Source organism: Scardinius erythrophthalmus (genome assembly GCF_964197995.2).
Source record: "Scardinius erythrophthalmus genome assembly, chromosome: 20".
Classification (NCBI taxonomy): domain Eukaryota; kingdom Metazoa; phylum Chordata; class Actinopteri; order Cypriniformes; family Leuciscidae; genus Scardinius; species Scardinius erythrophthalmus.
The window spans coordinates 13743411-13760005 of NC_138240.1; the positions used below are offsets into that span (position 1 = coordinate 13743411).

At 36.6% G+C, this 16595-nt stretch overlaps 1 protein-coding gene across 2 annotated transcripts in view; it reads left to right on the forward strand.

Moving 5' to 3' along the window:
• cpne5a (copine Va) overlaps nucleotides 1-16595 on the forward strand; it is a gene marked incomplete at its 5' end in the record, with an annotated part of 79588 nt that overhangs the window by 47053 nt on the left and 15940 nt on the right. For both annotated transcript variants that reach the window (XM_081349880.1, XM_081349881.1), the window contains 7 exons: nucleotides 3682-3723; nucleotides 4000-4075; nucleotides 5044-5097; nucleotides 7013-7074; nucleotides 13357-13403; nucleotides 13519-13700; nucleotides 14575-14702. In XM_081349880.1, the coding sequence (XP_081206006.1) occupies nucleotides 3682-3723; nucleotides 4000-4075; nucleotides 5044-5097; nucleotides 7013-7074; nucleotides 13357-13403; nucleotides 13519-13700; nucleotides 14575-14702 (591 nt within the window). The remainder of the gene's footprint in view (nucleotides 1-3681; nucleotides 3724-3999; nucleotides 4076-5043; nucleotides 5098-7012; nucleotides 7075-13356; nucleotides 13404-13518; nucleotides 13701-14574; nucleotides 14703-16595) is intronic.

Consider the following 16595-nt stretch of genomic DNA (forward strand, 5'->3'; position numbering starts at 1 on the left):
TCCGCCAGTAGTGGGCACTCATGCAACGTAAGCAATGACGCACATCCGAGCGAACGAGACGGAGGGAAGTTAGCGAGTGAAGGGCATGACAATTTTGGACTGGAACGCAGCCCTTGTGTGTTCATTTTCAAGGCAAGGGTGAGGACTGCAGACGCATTGGCAGCTGTGTGTCGTCTGAGAGCTGTCATAGCCAATCAGAACACAGGGAACAGAACCACCTGCCACCCAGTCCCCACCTGGCCTCTGATCCCTTGTGTGTGAGAGAGACAGAGCAAACGAGAGAAAGAAAAAGGAAAGGGAAGCTCCAGCTGTTGCGATGCTATGCTAATTATTACCTGCTTTAAGGATGCCAGCTGAGAGGAGTATTTATATTGTAGTTGGTATATTTTTTTCAACAGAAAAGGGTCCATAATAAGTTTGAGATCATAATATATTGGTTCCAAATCAGAATAGCAAATAATAATGACTTTTAAGCAGTAATGTGGCAGAAAGTATGTTATTATGACATTTTTTGAACTGATGATCAGCTCTGGCTTTGCTAATATGAACCAAAAGCTCAAGTTATTTTTTAGAACATGAAGCATTATCTGTCTTGCTGACCATCAGTGTGCATCTTCTGGATGTTTATCTTATTCTTTTCTTTGAAACAAATGCTTGTATTAAATCGGGTTAGAAAAGAGGGCAGGGTCTTCTTCAGGGGTCTTAAACAAATGAGAGAAAATTTGGTTTGATTGACATGAGGGGAAGCCATAATTTGCCCATGGTGTCATAACTGATCTGCATCTGTCTGTGATCTTCGGGAGAGACAGGAACAGCACTTAACCCTGTCAATCAGCCAAGCTCCTGAGGGACACATATCAGACTTTACAGAGGAAATTACCTCAGGGCTTCCGGATGTTTCCGACACTCTGGGAGATTGATAGAAAGTTGTGGAAGTTGTTTTCCAGTAGAAAGTCCTAAAAAATAATTATGTTTGGCACTGGAGGTTTTAGTGGATAAATGTGTGCAGAAATTCTAATTAGTCTAGGAGGCTATACATTTTCCAATATTTTTCTATTTTTGTTTGGTTTGAATTGAGAAGAAAAAAGTACTTGCTATATTTACAATGTTTAAAATATTAATATTAAAATATATTCAACTGTATACTACTGTTAAAAAATTCAGCAATTTAATATATTATTACAGTGAAATACAGCAAATAACAGTGAAAGTGTGAAATATTATTACAATTTAAAATAATAATATATATTTGAATATATTTTGAAATGTAATTCATTCCTGTGACGGCAAAGCTGAATTTTCATAATCCTCCAGAAATCATTCTGATAGTATGATTAGGTGCTCAAGAAACATTTCTTATTATTATCAATTTTGAAAACAATCGTGCTGCATAATATTTTTTGTGGAAACTGTAATACATTTTTTCCACAATTTTTTTATGAATAGTAAGTTCAAAAGAACAGCATTTATTTGAAATATAAGATTTTGTAATAATGTAAAAGTCTTTACCGCCATCTAATGCATCCAATTAATGCATCCTTACTGAATAAATGAATATGTATTAATTTCTTTTAAAAGAAAAAAAGTGTTACTATATACAACATAATTTTATATATTATACCACAATAATAGACTGGAGTAGGGAAAAGTAATTATATTAAAGGAGAACTCCGGTCATTTTTAACATTGAGCTCATTTTTTTGTACATTTGGAGTGCTGTCAATACAGAGAACAACGACAAAAATCGGTGTTGCCCTATTCCTTCTGAGTGAACACGAGTGAATCTGACTGCAGTAGATGTGAAAGATATGTATAAAAATGATGTTATTTAAGCCAGCGCAAATACCTGTGTTTACATCCTGTTTTTCGGTTGAAGTCCAAAGTAGTCGATTGCCGAGTTCACGCGCGTGATCATAGGTAACTAAACCTATGCGCGTGAACTCGGCAATCGACTACTTTGGACTTCAACCGAAAAACAGGATGTAAACACAGGTATTTGCGCTGGCTGAAATAACATCATTTTTTTACATATCTTTCACATCTACTGCAGTCAGATTCACTCGTGTTCACTCAGAAGGAATCACTCACATTTTCTGTGCACTTGTAATGACACATCAATGATGTTAAGAGGCTAAAAGCAGGTTTAGTACTTGCCCTATTGAAGTCAACAGGGTGCAAATTTTACAAATAGAATAATTCGGTGTAGGCAACACCGATTTTTGTCGTTGTTCTCTGTATTGACAGCACTCCAAATGTACAAAAAAATGAGCTCAATGTTAAAATGGACCGGAGTTCTCCTTTAAATTTCAGATTAGGCATGAAAACAAAATAAACTGTGGTTGGTCACTTTACATGTCAATCAGACCCTTGTATAGAATAAGTTGCAATTTGAACCAGACCTTTTTCTGTTTAGTTGAAGGTCTGTGAATCTACTGGTTGCCTGTTTGCAGGGAATCTGAGTACTGATAGACAGGATGTGTGCCATATGATCTCAGATGAATCGCCTACATCTGTTCTCTAACTCCAGAGCTGTACCAGTCTTCTTTACCAACAGATGGAGAGTTTAGGTCCATTCTCTCATCCATACTCAGATGATGCATTTGTGCCACTGAGATTTCATTACTACCTTTGCAGAGTAAACAGCAGCAAATGATTCTAATCAAGCAACCGTACAAAATCATGTTTTACGTCCTACGACTATGGAAATTTCCTGATTTACCAAGTACAAATCCACCTTTTTTAGCATAATCATGTAAAAAAATAACCAAGTCTGCTGAATAGACCAGAATGAATTTTGACCAGCATGGTATTTCTGGTGAGGATTTTTGACCTTAGGGAGGCTTTCTGGTTTAGCTAGTTAGCTAGTTTTCACCCAAAAATGAAAATTCTGTCAACATTTATGAAGCCATTCTTCAAAATATTGAAAATATCTTGAAGAATATCTCAGTGTTTTGTGGTCCATACAATGAGTTGTTTTGGACCCCATTGACTGTCATTGTAAGGACACAAACAGCTGAAATATTCTTCAAAATATTTATTTTTGTGTTCTAGAGAAGAAAAAAATACAGGTTTTGGAACGACATGAGGTGGGTGAGGGTCATTTTTGGTAACACAACATACAGTGTGCTGATTATTAAACAGGGAAAGAATGACTGTTGTCCGTTTTTGCTCATTCATTTTCATCGCAACAGTAAATACAAGCACATCCGTGTATTTTGTGATAACAAGTGTGTGACATGCTTCGGCCCCAAATGACGTTTAGAGCTATTACCCTTGAAAGCCATTTTTATTAACAAGGCTACAAATCTCTGCTGCCTCCCTGTAACTGATCGCGTTAACTTACTTTGAACAGAATGAGGTTCTAATTATTCAAAACTTCAGATGTAATTAATGTTTAAATGAAACTCGCCTGCGTCCTGTCAGGTGAAGTGACGCTCCAGGGCTGCTCTGTGTCACAACCCGGGAGTTCGTTCCCTGCCGACCGCTGTTTCATTCCGAGTGCACTGTCTGGATAATAGCCTGTAATTGGTTGGTTTTAGCGTTGAGATGAAAAGACAGTGAGACAGGATCTCTAAGCCCTTTTATAATCAGAAAGCATCCATCAATTCAGCTGCTGCTTCTCTTTTCAGTTTCTGACATATCGCCACACCGTTTCTAAATGCTCTGTTTTAAATCTTTCAGGTCAATTAAAGTGGAGGTGTACGACTGGGACAGAGATGGCAGGTAGAAAAACACACATTTACACTACACATTTACGTAATATGATCTCATGATCTAATATGTGCATTTGGTAACATCACTGACACATCATTTAATTTAATTTAACATAAACATAGTGGAAAAATGTCCTCCTAGCTTCCTGCAGTATTCATGAAACCCATGCTCTAAAAGGCCTGGCAGTAACAAATACTGATCGCTCTCTTTTGTAAATAAGTTGAAATCCATCTATTTTCATCATCACAGACAGTAAGAGTCTCTTTGTTGTTCCTTGTGCTTCAGTCATGATTTTATCGGGGAGTTCACCACCAGCTACAGAGAGCTCTCTCGCGGTCAGAGTCAGTTCAACGTGTATGAGGTGAGTTTAGTGAATCAGATACTGATCCATTAATCCACTGAGGATCCATTGTGTTCATATAAAGGATTCTAGATTCATGAAGTGATGATAGCAAAAATAAAAATAAAAATGTGTGTATGGGAGCTTATCTTGTTGAAAAATATAGGGGAGACTTTGCTTGGTTGAAACATCCCCTTGATATTTAGAGTATTCATTAACATATTTTATTATGATTATTATTATCATCAATATTAATATTAGACTAATATCATAAGTATATTTGCAAAGCGCAAGTTTGGTTTAAGGTAGACTTTTCAACTAGTATTTTAACACTGTGGACACAGACAACCTGGACCATCCCTGTTGGAGAGCACAACTTAAATTGAGCTAAAAATGCACATATACTTTGTGATCTTGAATTATTATTTTTTTTATCTTAGAACTCAATCTTTTTTGTTTGTGAGAAAGGAGGAGGGGGTTGGGTGTGTATAAAAGTGCTGTGTGTGTATGTATGTATTCACCCTAGCATTAGCCCAGTGGTGGAGTGAGGGGGTGGTAAGATGTTCTACAGGAGTGTGACAGTCCCAGCGGTGTGCTGAAAGGATTTGGGGTTTCCTGGGGATTGAGTCGGACATACAACACTAGCAGCTGCAGTGTCGGTTCAGCTAAACCCCAATCCATACAAATCACATCATCTGTGTCCTGGTTTCCAAACTGTTAGCCAAGGTTGCCTATGTAACTGACCTGAACTGGATTTGTCAAAGCATCTGAACATTTAGAACAGTTGTGTCTTTTAAAGTAAATACACACACACACACACACACACACACACACACACACACACACACACACACACACACACACACACACACACACACACACACACACACACACACACACACACACACACACACACACACACACACACACACACACACACACACTCTCTCTTCCTGTAAGTGATGTCATCTCTAAATTTTATATTTCAGGTGGTGAATTCTAAAAAGAAACTCAAAAAGAGAAGATACATCAACTCTGGCACAGTGAGTAGTGAATTTGCTCTCTTGATATCCTGCACAATTTTTTATTTTTATCTTGTGTTTTAGTAGGCTACAAATGTTTTAACATGTTAGATATAATAAGATAATACGATTTGTTTTCAATATATCTTGAATTAAGGTTATATTTCTTATCACTATGTTTTAGTGAGGTTTATGCTTAAAAAAACAAGCAAAAAAACACCCTTTGCAGATGGAAACCAAGAACAAAACTCAATTCAAGATATGTTCTCTGAAAAAAAGCGTTTCTGTCTTTAGCAACAGGGCTATTTTAGAATTTTTCTACAGGATTTAGTTAGACTGTGGGGGGTGAACCTCGGTCCAGGAACATGCTCCACTGGAAGATCATTTTGTACATGTTAAATTCATTAATCTGTTGAACTTTGAGAGTTCAAAATTAAGAGTTCCAACCCATGTTCAGTGTGCAAATTGAACAAAGGAAAACATATTATTAACATATTAACATAGAATATTATTATTATTATTATTCATAGGACAGTAATAGCCATAAATTGTGAAACAAATGCACTGTAAAATAAATAAATATAAATATTTCATAAGTATGTTATTTGATTTTACGCTACAATGTATGCTTTTATTTTGGCGGAAAACACAACGTTAAAGACCTTTTATGTTACAGTGAGAAGTTTAAATATATTTTCAGTTCATTATGAAAACAGGCGTGCTGCTAGTCTAGAATTTATTTATATTTTGACTAAAAGTAATATTTTATTAAGGTTTATTTTATATATGTTTAGTTACTACTTAAACTCAAATTAAAATTAAAACTTTTTATTCTTTTTTTAATATTTCCATTTAGCTTTAATTTATTTTCATTTCAATTTTAGTTTTAGTCATTTTTGCATTTCATCTTAAAGGTGCAGTATGTAATATTGACTATAAGCTAGTGGTTGAAATGGGTAATGCAGTCCAAATTCGAAATATTAGAGAGAGTTGTTCCCCGCCCCCTCCTCCTCAGACTCGATGCTCACGCAGGTTGCCAGTTTGAAGACACTCAACAGGAGAGAGCGCAATTAACAATGAAAGCTGAGGAGACTTAGCTGAGTAAGTTGTTGAGTTGATTTATCCGCATTTTAATATGCTCCCGTTCATAGAGATTTTTAGATGGATACCGAGACTCTTTTAGGTCTGGAATATGCAATACGCTGTGTTTTCCGCCAACTGGCAACCGGGGGTGTGGAAATACTATTATGTAAACTGAAAAACAAAAACAAATCAAAAACAGACATTCTGACACGGAACTCACAATTCAAAGTAGAATAACTGGCTGTAGCATTGTTTCTCAGAGAAACAAGTATGTGAACTTAGCATGTTTCCTAAATATCTGCAAACATATTATGATATTTTTATGCTTTAGTACAGTCAAAAAATAAATAAATACATACAGCACCTTTAAACTTATTTTGCATTGAATTCACTGCATTCATACAACACTAAATATATTTGCCCAGCTGTATTCCACAAGGACTCTGTATGTCTGGTTACTATTCAGATAAATTACTTGACAATCTGAGATCCAAGTCCCTTGACTGGATAGTGCTTTCTGCTTCATACTTTGATAAGGGGAGCAGTGAGAAAGTAATATCGGAGGTCCGGGTGGATAACAGTGATTGATGATCCACAAAGACTCTCCGCATTAACTGCCATGAATTGGCTTAGAGATTTTAATCAAAACTCAAATGAATAGTCCATCACCTGTCTTCCTCCCAACATGGAAAGATCCTGGTTTTCTAATGACAATACTAATGAAAAAGACTGTGTGGCACTGACAGCAGAGAAGAGTCTTTGCATAATGCCATGATGGATTGTTTCGTTGCAGATGTGGTTTGTGCGCATATGCTGTTGTAAACCATCTGTTCTTTGTTGCTCAATTACCCAGGTGACAATGCTTTCATTCTCGGTGGAGGCCGAACACACGTTCCTGGACTACATCAAAGCAGGGTATGGGCGAAAATACACACATTCAACGCTTATGTACTGTATTTAGCCTGTTCTAAAATGCTTCTGAAATCTCAGCGTCACAACATGTAATTTTTGTAAACACTCTCAACGGATGTAAAGGTCACAGTCTTGCTGAAGCCACTTGGATGTTATCATTGTAATGGCGTCAAACAGCTCATCAAACAGCTTTGGGAAAGAGTTCCAGTAAACAAGACCCGAATAACCCCTTAAATACTAAACTAGAACAACAAACACGGCTATTGTTGAAGTTACTGTAATCAGTATTCAGGGGTTGCCAGGTCCTTTTCAGTTTGCTCTGATGAAAGGCTGGCCTTCTGCTCGGATGCCAGTTTTGCGGAAAACATCTCAGGGCCGCTGACCTTATACTCTGATCCATTGATATATCTGGCATTAGGAAGTATGACCTGCTTGCCCCTCTTTGTCTGTTATCTCTGATTTAAAGGCTTTGTCCTAAACTGGAAAAAAGCTGCATTGACAGGCAGTATCTGGAGGTAGGAAGGCATCAGGGCATGTCCAAATCCAAGGTTTGAATAATATCTTGCTTATTAAGATACCTCCATCTGGTTGGGTTTTAAAGCTAGCGATGTATCCTGTCTGTTTGGTGTGGTGATGAATTGAATAAATTGAGGTTAAAAGAAATTAGTACTTAATTAATTTTAATAGGGGTGGTAGATATACTGATAGACATGATTAACTGGATGCATTCAGTTAATCAAAATTGACATTTATATATGACATTTTATAATGTCATAAGATATTTCTATTTCAAATAAATGCTGATCATTTGAACTTTCTATTCATCAAAGAATTGATTTTTTTTTATCATGGTTTCCACAAAAATAATAAGCAACACACCTGTTTTCAACATTGATAATAATAAGAAATGTTTCTTGAGCAACAAATCAGCATATTAGAATGATTTCTGAAGGATCATGTGACACTAAAGAATGTGGATAGTACAATTACTGTTTTTCAGCTTTTGAATTAATCTTCGATCTTGTGCTGTGGTAGGCTACATTATTATTCTTTGCTTTAAGAATAATAATTTGCTTGATATTCACATCAGCTTACGTAAGAGAGAAGGACAAAAGACTTATTGTTAGGGTACATGTTCTAGACTTATTGAGCCATGATGCTTATGTGGAAAAGGTTCAATTGTGATGTTTATTATTATGGTTTTAATAAATGGAACTATACAAATACACACAACAAGCTTAAGCAAAGGATGTATATACACAGAATAACCAAAGAAAGAAAGAGAGAGAAGATCAAAGAATGGCAAATATCACAAACAGTTAACCTTTGAGAGCCAGCAAAGAATCAAACGCATCTAAAGATCGATAAAATGCATACTTGCATTGGTTTTTGTGCTGAGTAAGGATGGATGCGTGTGTGCGGAGATTCTCTCTGTGCGTTCGTGAGCTGAAGCTTAGTTGGATTCCTCCAGAGATTGAGTCGTTTGTGGGATGTTTAAAAAAAGGTTTAACTTGAAAGTGAGTTCCCGGAAAGTCAGGAAAGTGTTGTCTCATCCGAAGAAGAAGAAAAAATTACCAAATGAGCGAAGATGTTCTAGTGTACATCTCTTATAAGGACAAATCAATACACACACATCTTTTCTGAAATTACCTTAAATTAATTTCTTTGTCTCCTTAAACCTTAAAAATTAATATAATGCATTTTATCGTAACAAATTATACATCATTAATCAAGGCATAAAGAGAGGGACATTTTGATACCAAATGTGAAGACATTAAATGAGTGAAACATTCTCCCATATGAATATAAGCATTTAAAATTACCCTTACATAACTAAAGAATCATAATTAGGCTAATATAACATGGGGACATGCCCAAGTCTTTATGTGTGTGTGATTTATGTGTATTCCGATGAGTGGAGTTGGCGTTTATTTCTTTTTTTAAGTCACCAAGGAACTTAAAGGTGTTTCTGTTTAGCATCTACCAGGAAACTAATGTGATAACAGGGGCAATTCGGTACAGACTCACTGGAGCCAGGGCTGTGATTTACAGTAAGAAGTCAAAAGTTAAAAGCTTCGCTGAGGCCTAGAGCTGACTCGATCACCTTGAGAGACACTACACCTGTAATGGCAAATCACCATTACTCCAGTCTTTAGTGTTACATGATCTTTCAGAAATCATTCTAAGATGATGATTTGGTGCTCAAGAAACATTTCTTACTATTATCAATATTTTTGTGGAAACCATGATACATTTTTTCAGATCCTTCGATAAATAGAAAGTACAGTATTTATATGAAATAAAAATCTTTTGCAACATTATAAATGTCTTTACTGTCACGTTTGATTAATTGTTTGAATAATTGAATGCATCCTTGCTGAAAAAAAACAGCATTAATGTTTTTTTTTATTTATTACTGACCTCAATCTCAAACAGCTGTGTATGTTAAGGATGTTTAGATATTTTTAATGGAAAACAAGACAAAAGTAGTCATTAAGATCTTTTTTTAGGGGAAATAAGTTTGGGGATATAAAATATTTTTCTTTGTCACTAAGGTCAAAAATAAATGTGAAAAAAGAGGTCAGAAAGTGTGTGGACTGTTATCTACGACTATCCAAAAGACGTGGCTGACCTTTCACACTAGAGTAATCGCTCTGACATGCCACGTTCAGTTCACACTGAGTCAGATCACTCTATCCACACTCAAACTGCTTTCTGTCAGGTTTTCACCTTTGTTATTTTTCTCCATCAGACTCTGACCTTTAATATTGACGTTGAAAGCAGACCTTTGTATGGATTTCCCATTGCTACATGTTTCATTCACTTTCCTCTTTATAGAGAGGACTATATATGTTACTCTTCTGGCTGTTAAATCAACATATCCTGCTTCAGAGAGTATGATGGATTCACTTTTTACTTCTGCGACTGAGTGAAAGAATCGTGTCTTGAGTGAGGTGTTAATTTAGTGCAGGTCAGAAAGGTAGCTCTCAGAGTTAATGTAAAATTCAAAACCCTTTCCAAGGAACCTATTAAATGTTTAATCATGCTTTTGAAAAGAAATGGACTGCAGGAAGATTTTTTTTCTAGACTAATTATTTTCATTTATATAAAGGCAAGACAGGTGAATAGGTTAAAACTTTCAACTAAAAGATGTCACCATACTTTCCCCAGTTGATTTCTCACAGTACATTAATACAGTTGTTTTGTATTACAAGTTTTCTGAAATGTTATATTTAAATATGCAAATGATGCATTACCTAATAATATGCTCTAATTTGCATGCATTGCATGCAGATATCTGAACATTGGACAAAGCCAGGTTCAAAATTCTTGTTTCAATTTTATTGACATTTGATTCAAAGGTTTTTAATCTCTTTTTATGACTCCATAGATCAGAAAATACTGTTATCGGCCAGAAAAAAAAACCCTAAACATTTTCACTATGTTTTTAGGATTAAAATGTTATATCATCAGGTGAATGTATGATATATGAAGTCCTTCTGTAAAACTTTCGGAATATATATATAGGAATAAAACTGGAAAGTTTGGCATATACAAGTGCTACTGAAGTGGAGATTTCTGGCTCAGTGCAGGAGAAAAAACTTGTTTGAAAACGACCTTTAAAGATATGTATTGTTATTGAAATCTATAGACATAAATATAAGTTATGGAAGCAAAATCTCAAAATTGTCCAATGCCTGAAAAAACAATGGTTTGGCCTGTTACAGTATATATTGCCTTAAGCTCAGTATTTATTGGTAAAAAATATATTTCTTGAACAGCAAGACTTGCTTGCAAAGACTGTGATTTTTTAACATCCTAAATTCATGTAAAGAAACCAAATTTACCATATGTGCAATTTGCGGTTGGGATAGGTGGGAAATGTCCCCACCACTTTTTTGAAGGCCACTGAAAAAACAATGTGCGGATGGATTACAACGCAATTCATAAACGAAAACGATATACAGTGTTTCGGCCTTTTCTCTTGTTTTTGTTATGCACTTCATTCCATCAAGTGTTGGTTGTTTTCTTCTTATCTATTTAAATTCAGATAATTGATTTACAAAACATAGATTGAAATCAGATTTCATGAGGGGAATATAGCCTTAAAGGCACAAGAAGATATTCGTAACTTAACAATACAGCGAGGAATTTCTAAACTGCTGCATTGCAGAGTTGTGTGTTCTTGGATCAAGTTGCACATGTTTATATATCTTGAATGTGTATGTGTGTGTTTGTATATATATATATATCCATCTGCACTGTTGCTAATTTGACAGGCACAATCCCATCATTCTATATCATTCTTTTCCAGCTGTTTTTTCAGATGGCATTCAGAATTCCACCATTAAGATAAATGTTCTTCATATGAAAGCTCCGGTTCAAAAGCTCTCCGAGTTTTCTCGTCTCCAGCACAGGATCTGTTGAGGTTCCCGATATAATGCAGATTAATGCACCAGCCCAGACTTTGTGCCTGGAGACATCAGTGATAATCACAAAAAAACTTGAGATGGACAGAAAAAAAAGAAATGAAGATAAAGGAGCATACACAGAGCTTGTTAATCACATCACCATTGTGCTGCTCCCCCCCGCCATCCTGTTTATATTGTGCTGAGTAAAAAAAAAGAAAAAAAAGCAAGGGCTGATAAAAAGGAAGCAGTTTTTTGGGTGCTTACAAGGTCTTTGCATAAACACAATACCCTTGTGTTACCTATGAATGTGATTCGGCCAGAATCACTCATTATTTGTGGTCATGTTTGTGGATGTACAGTGAATGTTTAAAATACATAATTACTCTCCGATGACCCATCATCACTGATGAATCCGCTCTGAAGAAAACATCTCGCCGCAGGGATTGCATATGAATGACAGCTGTAGTCGCCGCCTGCTGATCAGGGCCTTCATTTAAAATGTTTTTTTCCCCCATTTCGTTTCTTCTTTCTACCCGCTTGCATCAGAGGATGATTTCTTTGTATGTTTGGAAACGTTTCATAAATATTCACTGACCTCATACTCCATGTTTTCCAACAATATATTTGCGTCCAGAGCTCATTTCTCATTTGCACAGCAGGCACATGCAGAGTTCATGCTGAAAGAGGAATGCCTTTGAGATGCAGATATTAGATGTCATTATAATATTTTTCGGTGCTTCAGAGGTTATCTGTGCAAGTGTTGTATCCCATCAGCAGCAGAAAAACTTGCTTGCTATCGTATAATCGTTTCCATTGTGCAGGTGTTCAGATTTGCCATTTGTTTTCTGTGGGCTCAGTGCTCTCTGTTAGTTTATTGGGAATAAAATGATCTAATGCAAGAGATAAACAAAAACCAACTAAATATAAAATACCATAGAATTTGTTCTATAATAGATTTTTCTTTTTATTTGTATAGCACTTTCTCACAATATATTTGTTACAATGTATATTGTACTAAAGAAGCTTTACAAAGAATAATGCTTTATGAGGACAAAATTTATGCATATTTATATTTATTTTAATGGCTTACATGCCATGTATGATTTATGATAGTGGAAAACTGACAGGAAAGTTAAGGGAAAGCAGGACTGGGACATTTTTATGTTGTTACGGCACTACCCTATATCCGACCAAAATTGAACTTGAGCCTGGAATAAACTAAAACTCTGAAACTGAAAAATTAAATATATACTTCAATTCATTTTTTTTTTTATTAGAGCAACAGTGAAACTGGTCGAAACAGTGAAATAGCAGTCGGCAAGCTTTCCGTTTCTGTATTGAAATCAGTGGGAACTCCATCTTAATCCTGGATTACAGATGCTTGTCCTGCAGAGAAACTGGCTAGAGGACAATACAGATTTAATTCAGAAACAGAGTTGTGAGAGAATCCATGATTTTTGGCAGTTTTGTGTGTGGAAAGCTTGTCGACTGCTGTTCTGAGACCAGTTTCACTGTTGCTCTAATAAAAAAAAATGAGCAAAAAGAAGTGTGATTACACAGATGTTGGATCTGCCCACCAGGCACAGTTGATTGTGAGGAATGTCTGGCTGGTGAGCGGGAGGTTGGCTGTCTGCCTGTCAGGTGAGAGACGGCACAATGCAGGGCTGGAGATGGTAATTGCACCAACCCCTCGAACAGCAGGAGTGGAAACATTGGTGTGTTTTGAAGCAGGAAATGTTATGTGCCGCCACGGGTTGGGGTGAATCAGGATCCATCACCTTTGTTGAGCTTCAGCTTCAGGTTCTCACATCTGTAATGTCAATTTAAATGCTTTCATTTGATATTCTTACCGTCTCTCTTTCTCTCATTCTAGCACTCAGATCCATTTCACAGTGGCCATTGATTTCACTGCCTCCAATGGTAATTTTTTCCGTGATGATTGTTTCCTGTTTTGAGTTTGTTCTCCATGCTGTTGGCTAACATATCTGAATCAGATTTGGCCTTAATTCATGATCCATCTCTCTTTAAACTCTAGGGAACCCTTCACAGTCTACCTCCCTGCACTACATGAACCCCTATCAGATGAACGCGTACGCCATGGCGTTGAAGGCCGTGGGCGAGATCATTCAAGACTATGACAGCGATAAGATGTTCCCTGCATTGGGCTTTGGAGCCAAACTTCCTCCTGATGGCCGGGTTTCCCATGAATTTCCCCTGGTACCTGTTCCTAGATAAGATAGATTATGTGGATTTCACAGCTAGCTGGCACATATCCAGAGTAATTTCTGCTCGAGTCCTAAATACTTGCCGTGTTTTTTTTTTTAGACACTCTGAATAATGTTGCTTTATCCTGTGGGTGAAATTTTATGTGTGAGGTTGTGTATGGTTGTTTTGAGGTATTTATTTAGTTGTTTGCACATATGTTGATGATATTGTAATTAGTAATGCTTGGTTTCATCTATGTGTAATGTGTAAATAAGGCGCTCTTGACACTCCTGCTCATTAATGTTACCCAAGCATTCATGATGTGTGTGTGCCAAACCCTCATCTCGTCGAGCATTTTGAGTCTCTTAATTAGTTTTCGCTCACTCTTTCTTTTTTCCCCCTTCATCAGCTACTCCTCCTTCCCATCCCTCTTTCCTTGAGCTGGAACTTGGGATCATGACTGTTCATTTTCATTCTTGCTGCTTTAGAGCATGAATAATTATCTAATGAATCATAAAATACTGAGCAGATACTGAGATCCCTAAGGGTGATACACTAGAGGAAGTTTTGATGGTGCATTTCAAGAATATGAATGTGTAAGATGGGTTGTGAGGATGCAGAAAGAAGGTTAAAGAACCAGTTTTTGGTTGAATTTGCAAACCCTTTTCAATGGATTCGCAGTTGAAATCACTGATGCAATGCAACTTAAAGTGTCTAGACGCACTAATAAACATCGAGTACTTTATATTGTAAAGTTTCTTATTCAGATGAATAACTGCAGATATCTTGAGAAATGTAAGTGTTATGATAAATCTAATCTGCTGATTTGACCTTGACAATAGAGGCGTAGTTGTTGATTGATCTCTGATGTTTTTTTTTTTTGAAGAATGGTAACGTAGATAACCCATACTGCAACGGGATGGAGGGCATCCTGGAGGCTTACCACCAGAGTCTGAAGACTGTCCAGCTTTACGGCCCGACCAATTTCGCTCCTGTTATCAACCATGTAGCGAGGTGAGAAAAATGCAACAACGCTCAAAGGAGCGTGCTGGAACAGTCGAAAACTCATCCTGTGTAAACCAATAGAAAGAAACAGCAGTGAAACAGATTTCTTGATTCAGATGAATAGAGAATGGTTGTATTAATTGTAATTTATTGTGACAGACTTCACAGTTTTGGAAAAACAAATCTTCAGCTGGTGTTCTAGGACCCCTTGCTTCAGGCAAACCAAAACTCACAAGCAGAAATTGTGACATTTATATCAGAACATTAGGACCCCATAAAACTTAAAACTTAAGGTGCTGATGTATTTTCACAAAAATGAAAAACAATTGTGAGATAAAGATTTAAATGAGAACCTTATTAACCATAAAATCATTTTGTGAAAAAGTCGAAATTGTGAGAAATAAAATCGCAACTGTAAGAAATTGTCCCAATTGTGGGATATAAAGTTAGAATTATGAGAAAAAAAGTCGCAGTTGTGAGATATCGTTGCAACTGTGAGAAAGTCACAACAGAGATATATATAATCGCAATTTTGAGAAACAAAATCTCAGTTTTGAGATATAATGTTACAGTTATGAGAAACAGTCACAATTGAAAAATACAAAGTTGCAATTGAGAAAAAAATTCACAGCTGTGAGGGAAAAAATCACTATTATAAGATATAAAGTCACAATTATGAGAACCAAAGTCGCAATTGTGAGATATAAAATTTCAACTGTGAGGAAAAAGTAACTATTACAAAAGTAGCAATTAAAAGAAAAAAGTCACATTTGGGCTTTTTGTTTTGTACTCAGAGACAAACACGGGCTTCTATACTCCTGAATACTGTAGCTGATTGTACTTATTGTCTATATCAGGGACGGGTGGCGGTCCTGAAGTGCCGCTGTCCTGCAGAGTTTAGCTCCATCTCCAATCAAACACATCTGAACAAGGTAATCAATGTCTACAAAGCCACTTGATGGCAAGCCTACAGCCGTAGCTGAAAAAAACGTAATGCCTTCCAATGCTGCTGTACGCAGGGAAGGAGACAAGCGGCCTTTTTTTTTGGATTTCAATGGAGGAGAGGCTTCACTATGCTGAATAAACCGCTTTTGTGAGGAAATAGCTTATTTAATGAATCGACAGCCAATCGGCTGATCTTCAACATGTTTGCTCTTAAACATTAGTTTTGGATTGATCTATTTTTAGAGTTTCCACCGTGAAAAAATGCTGTTTTATAAGAGAAGTCGCAGACAATTGCGTGACAGGTGTGATTTGATTACACAGTGATTGACTGTCGTATAACTGGTTATCAAGGCACACGGTATCCAAGTTAGCCGTTACTCTTTCTCCAATGGTAGAGCCGAGGCCCCTCGTATCACCCAATAATAAAACCATCTCTGTTCAGGATTACTAATGCTACAGGCAGGTGAGGTTTTTTTAATCAGGGTTGGAGCTAAACTCTGCAGGACAGCGGCACTCCAGGACCGACGTTGCCAATCCCTGGTCTAATTCAACATGCCTAGATGATTTAACAACCCCCAAATGTTGGTTTCTTGTTGCCATGACCGAGTGCGGAACTCCGAGAGGCCAGATCTTCTGTCATAGCTTCTGTAAAGTGTTTTGCATCACAAAGCATTATGGGATTTTGATGAAGGCAGAAGAGCTATGTCAATAGCACAGGGACGTCCCTGGGCAAATATATACATGCATGAGATCCAGCACTGAATACTAAGTGTTTAATGAGGATGCTCATTCTTTCATTATTCATCTGGGATGTTAAGGCACAGTTAATCAACTGAACCAGCATGAAGAAAGTTTCACGTTTGGCTAATGGTTCATTTGGGTGATTTGAATTTTTACTAATATCTTTGTTAATATGATAAGGTGACTGTTGTGTGTGTGTGTGTGTGTGTGTGTGTG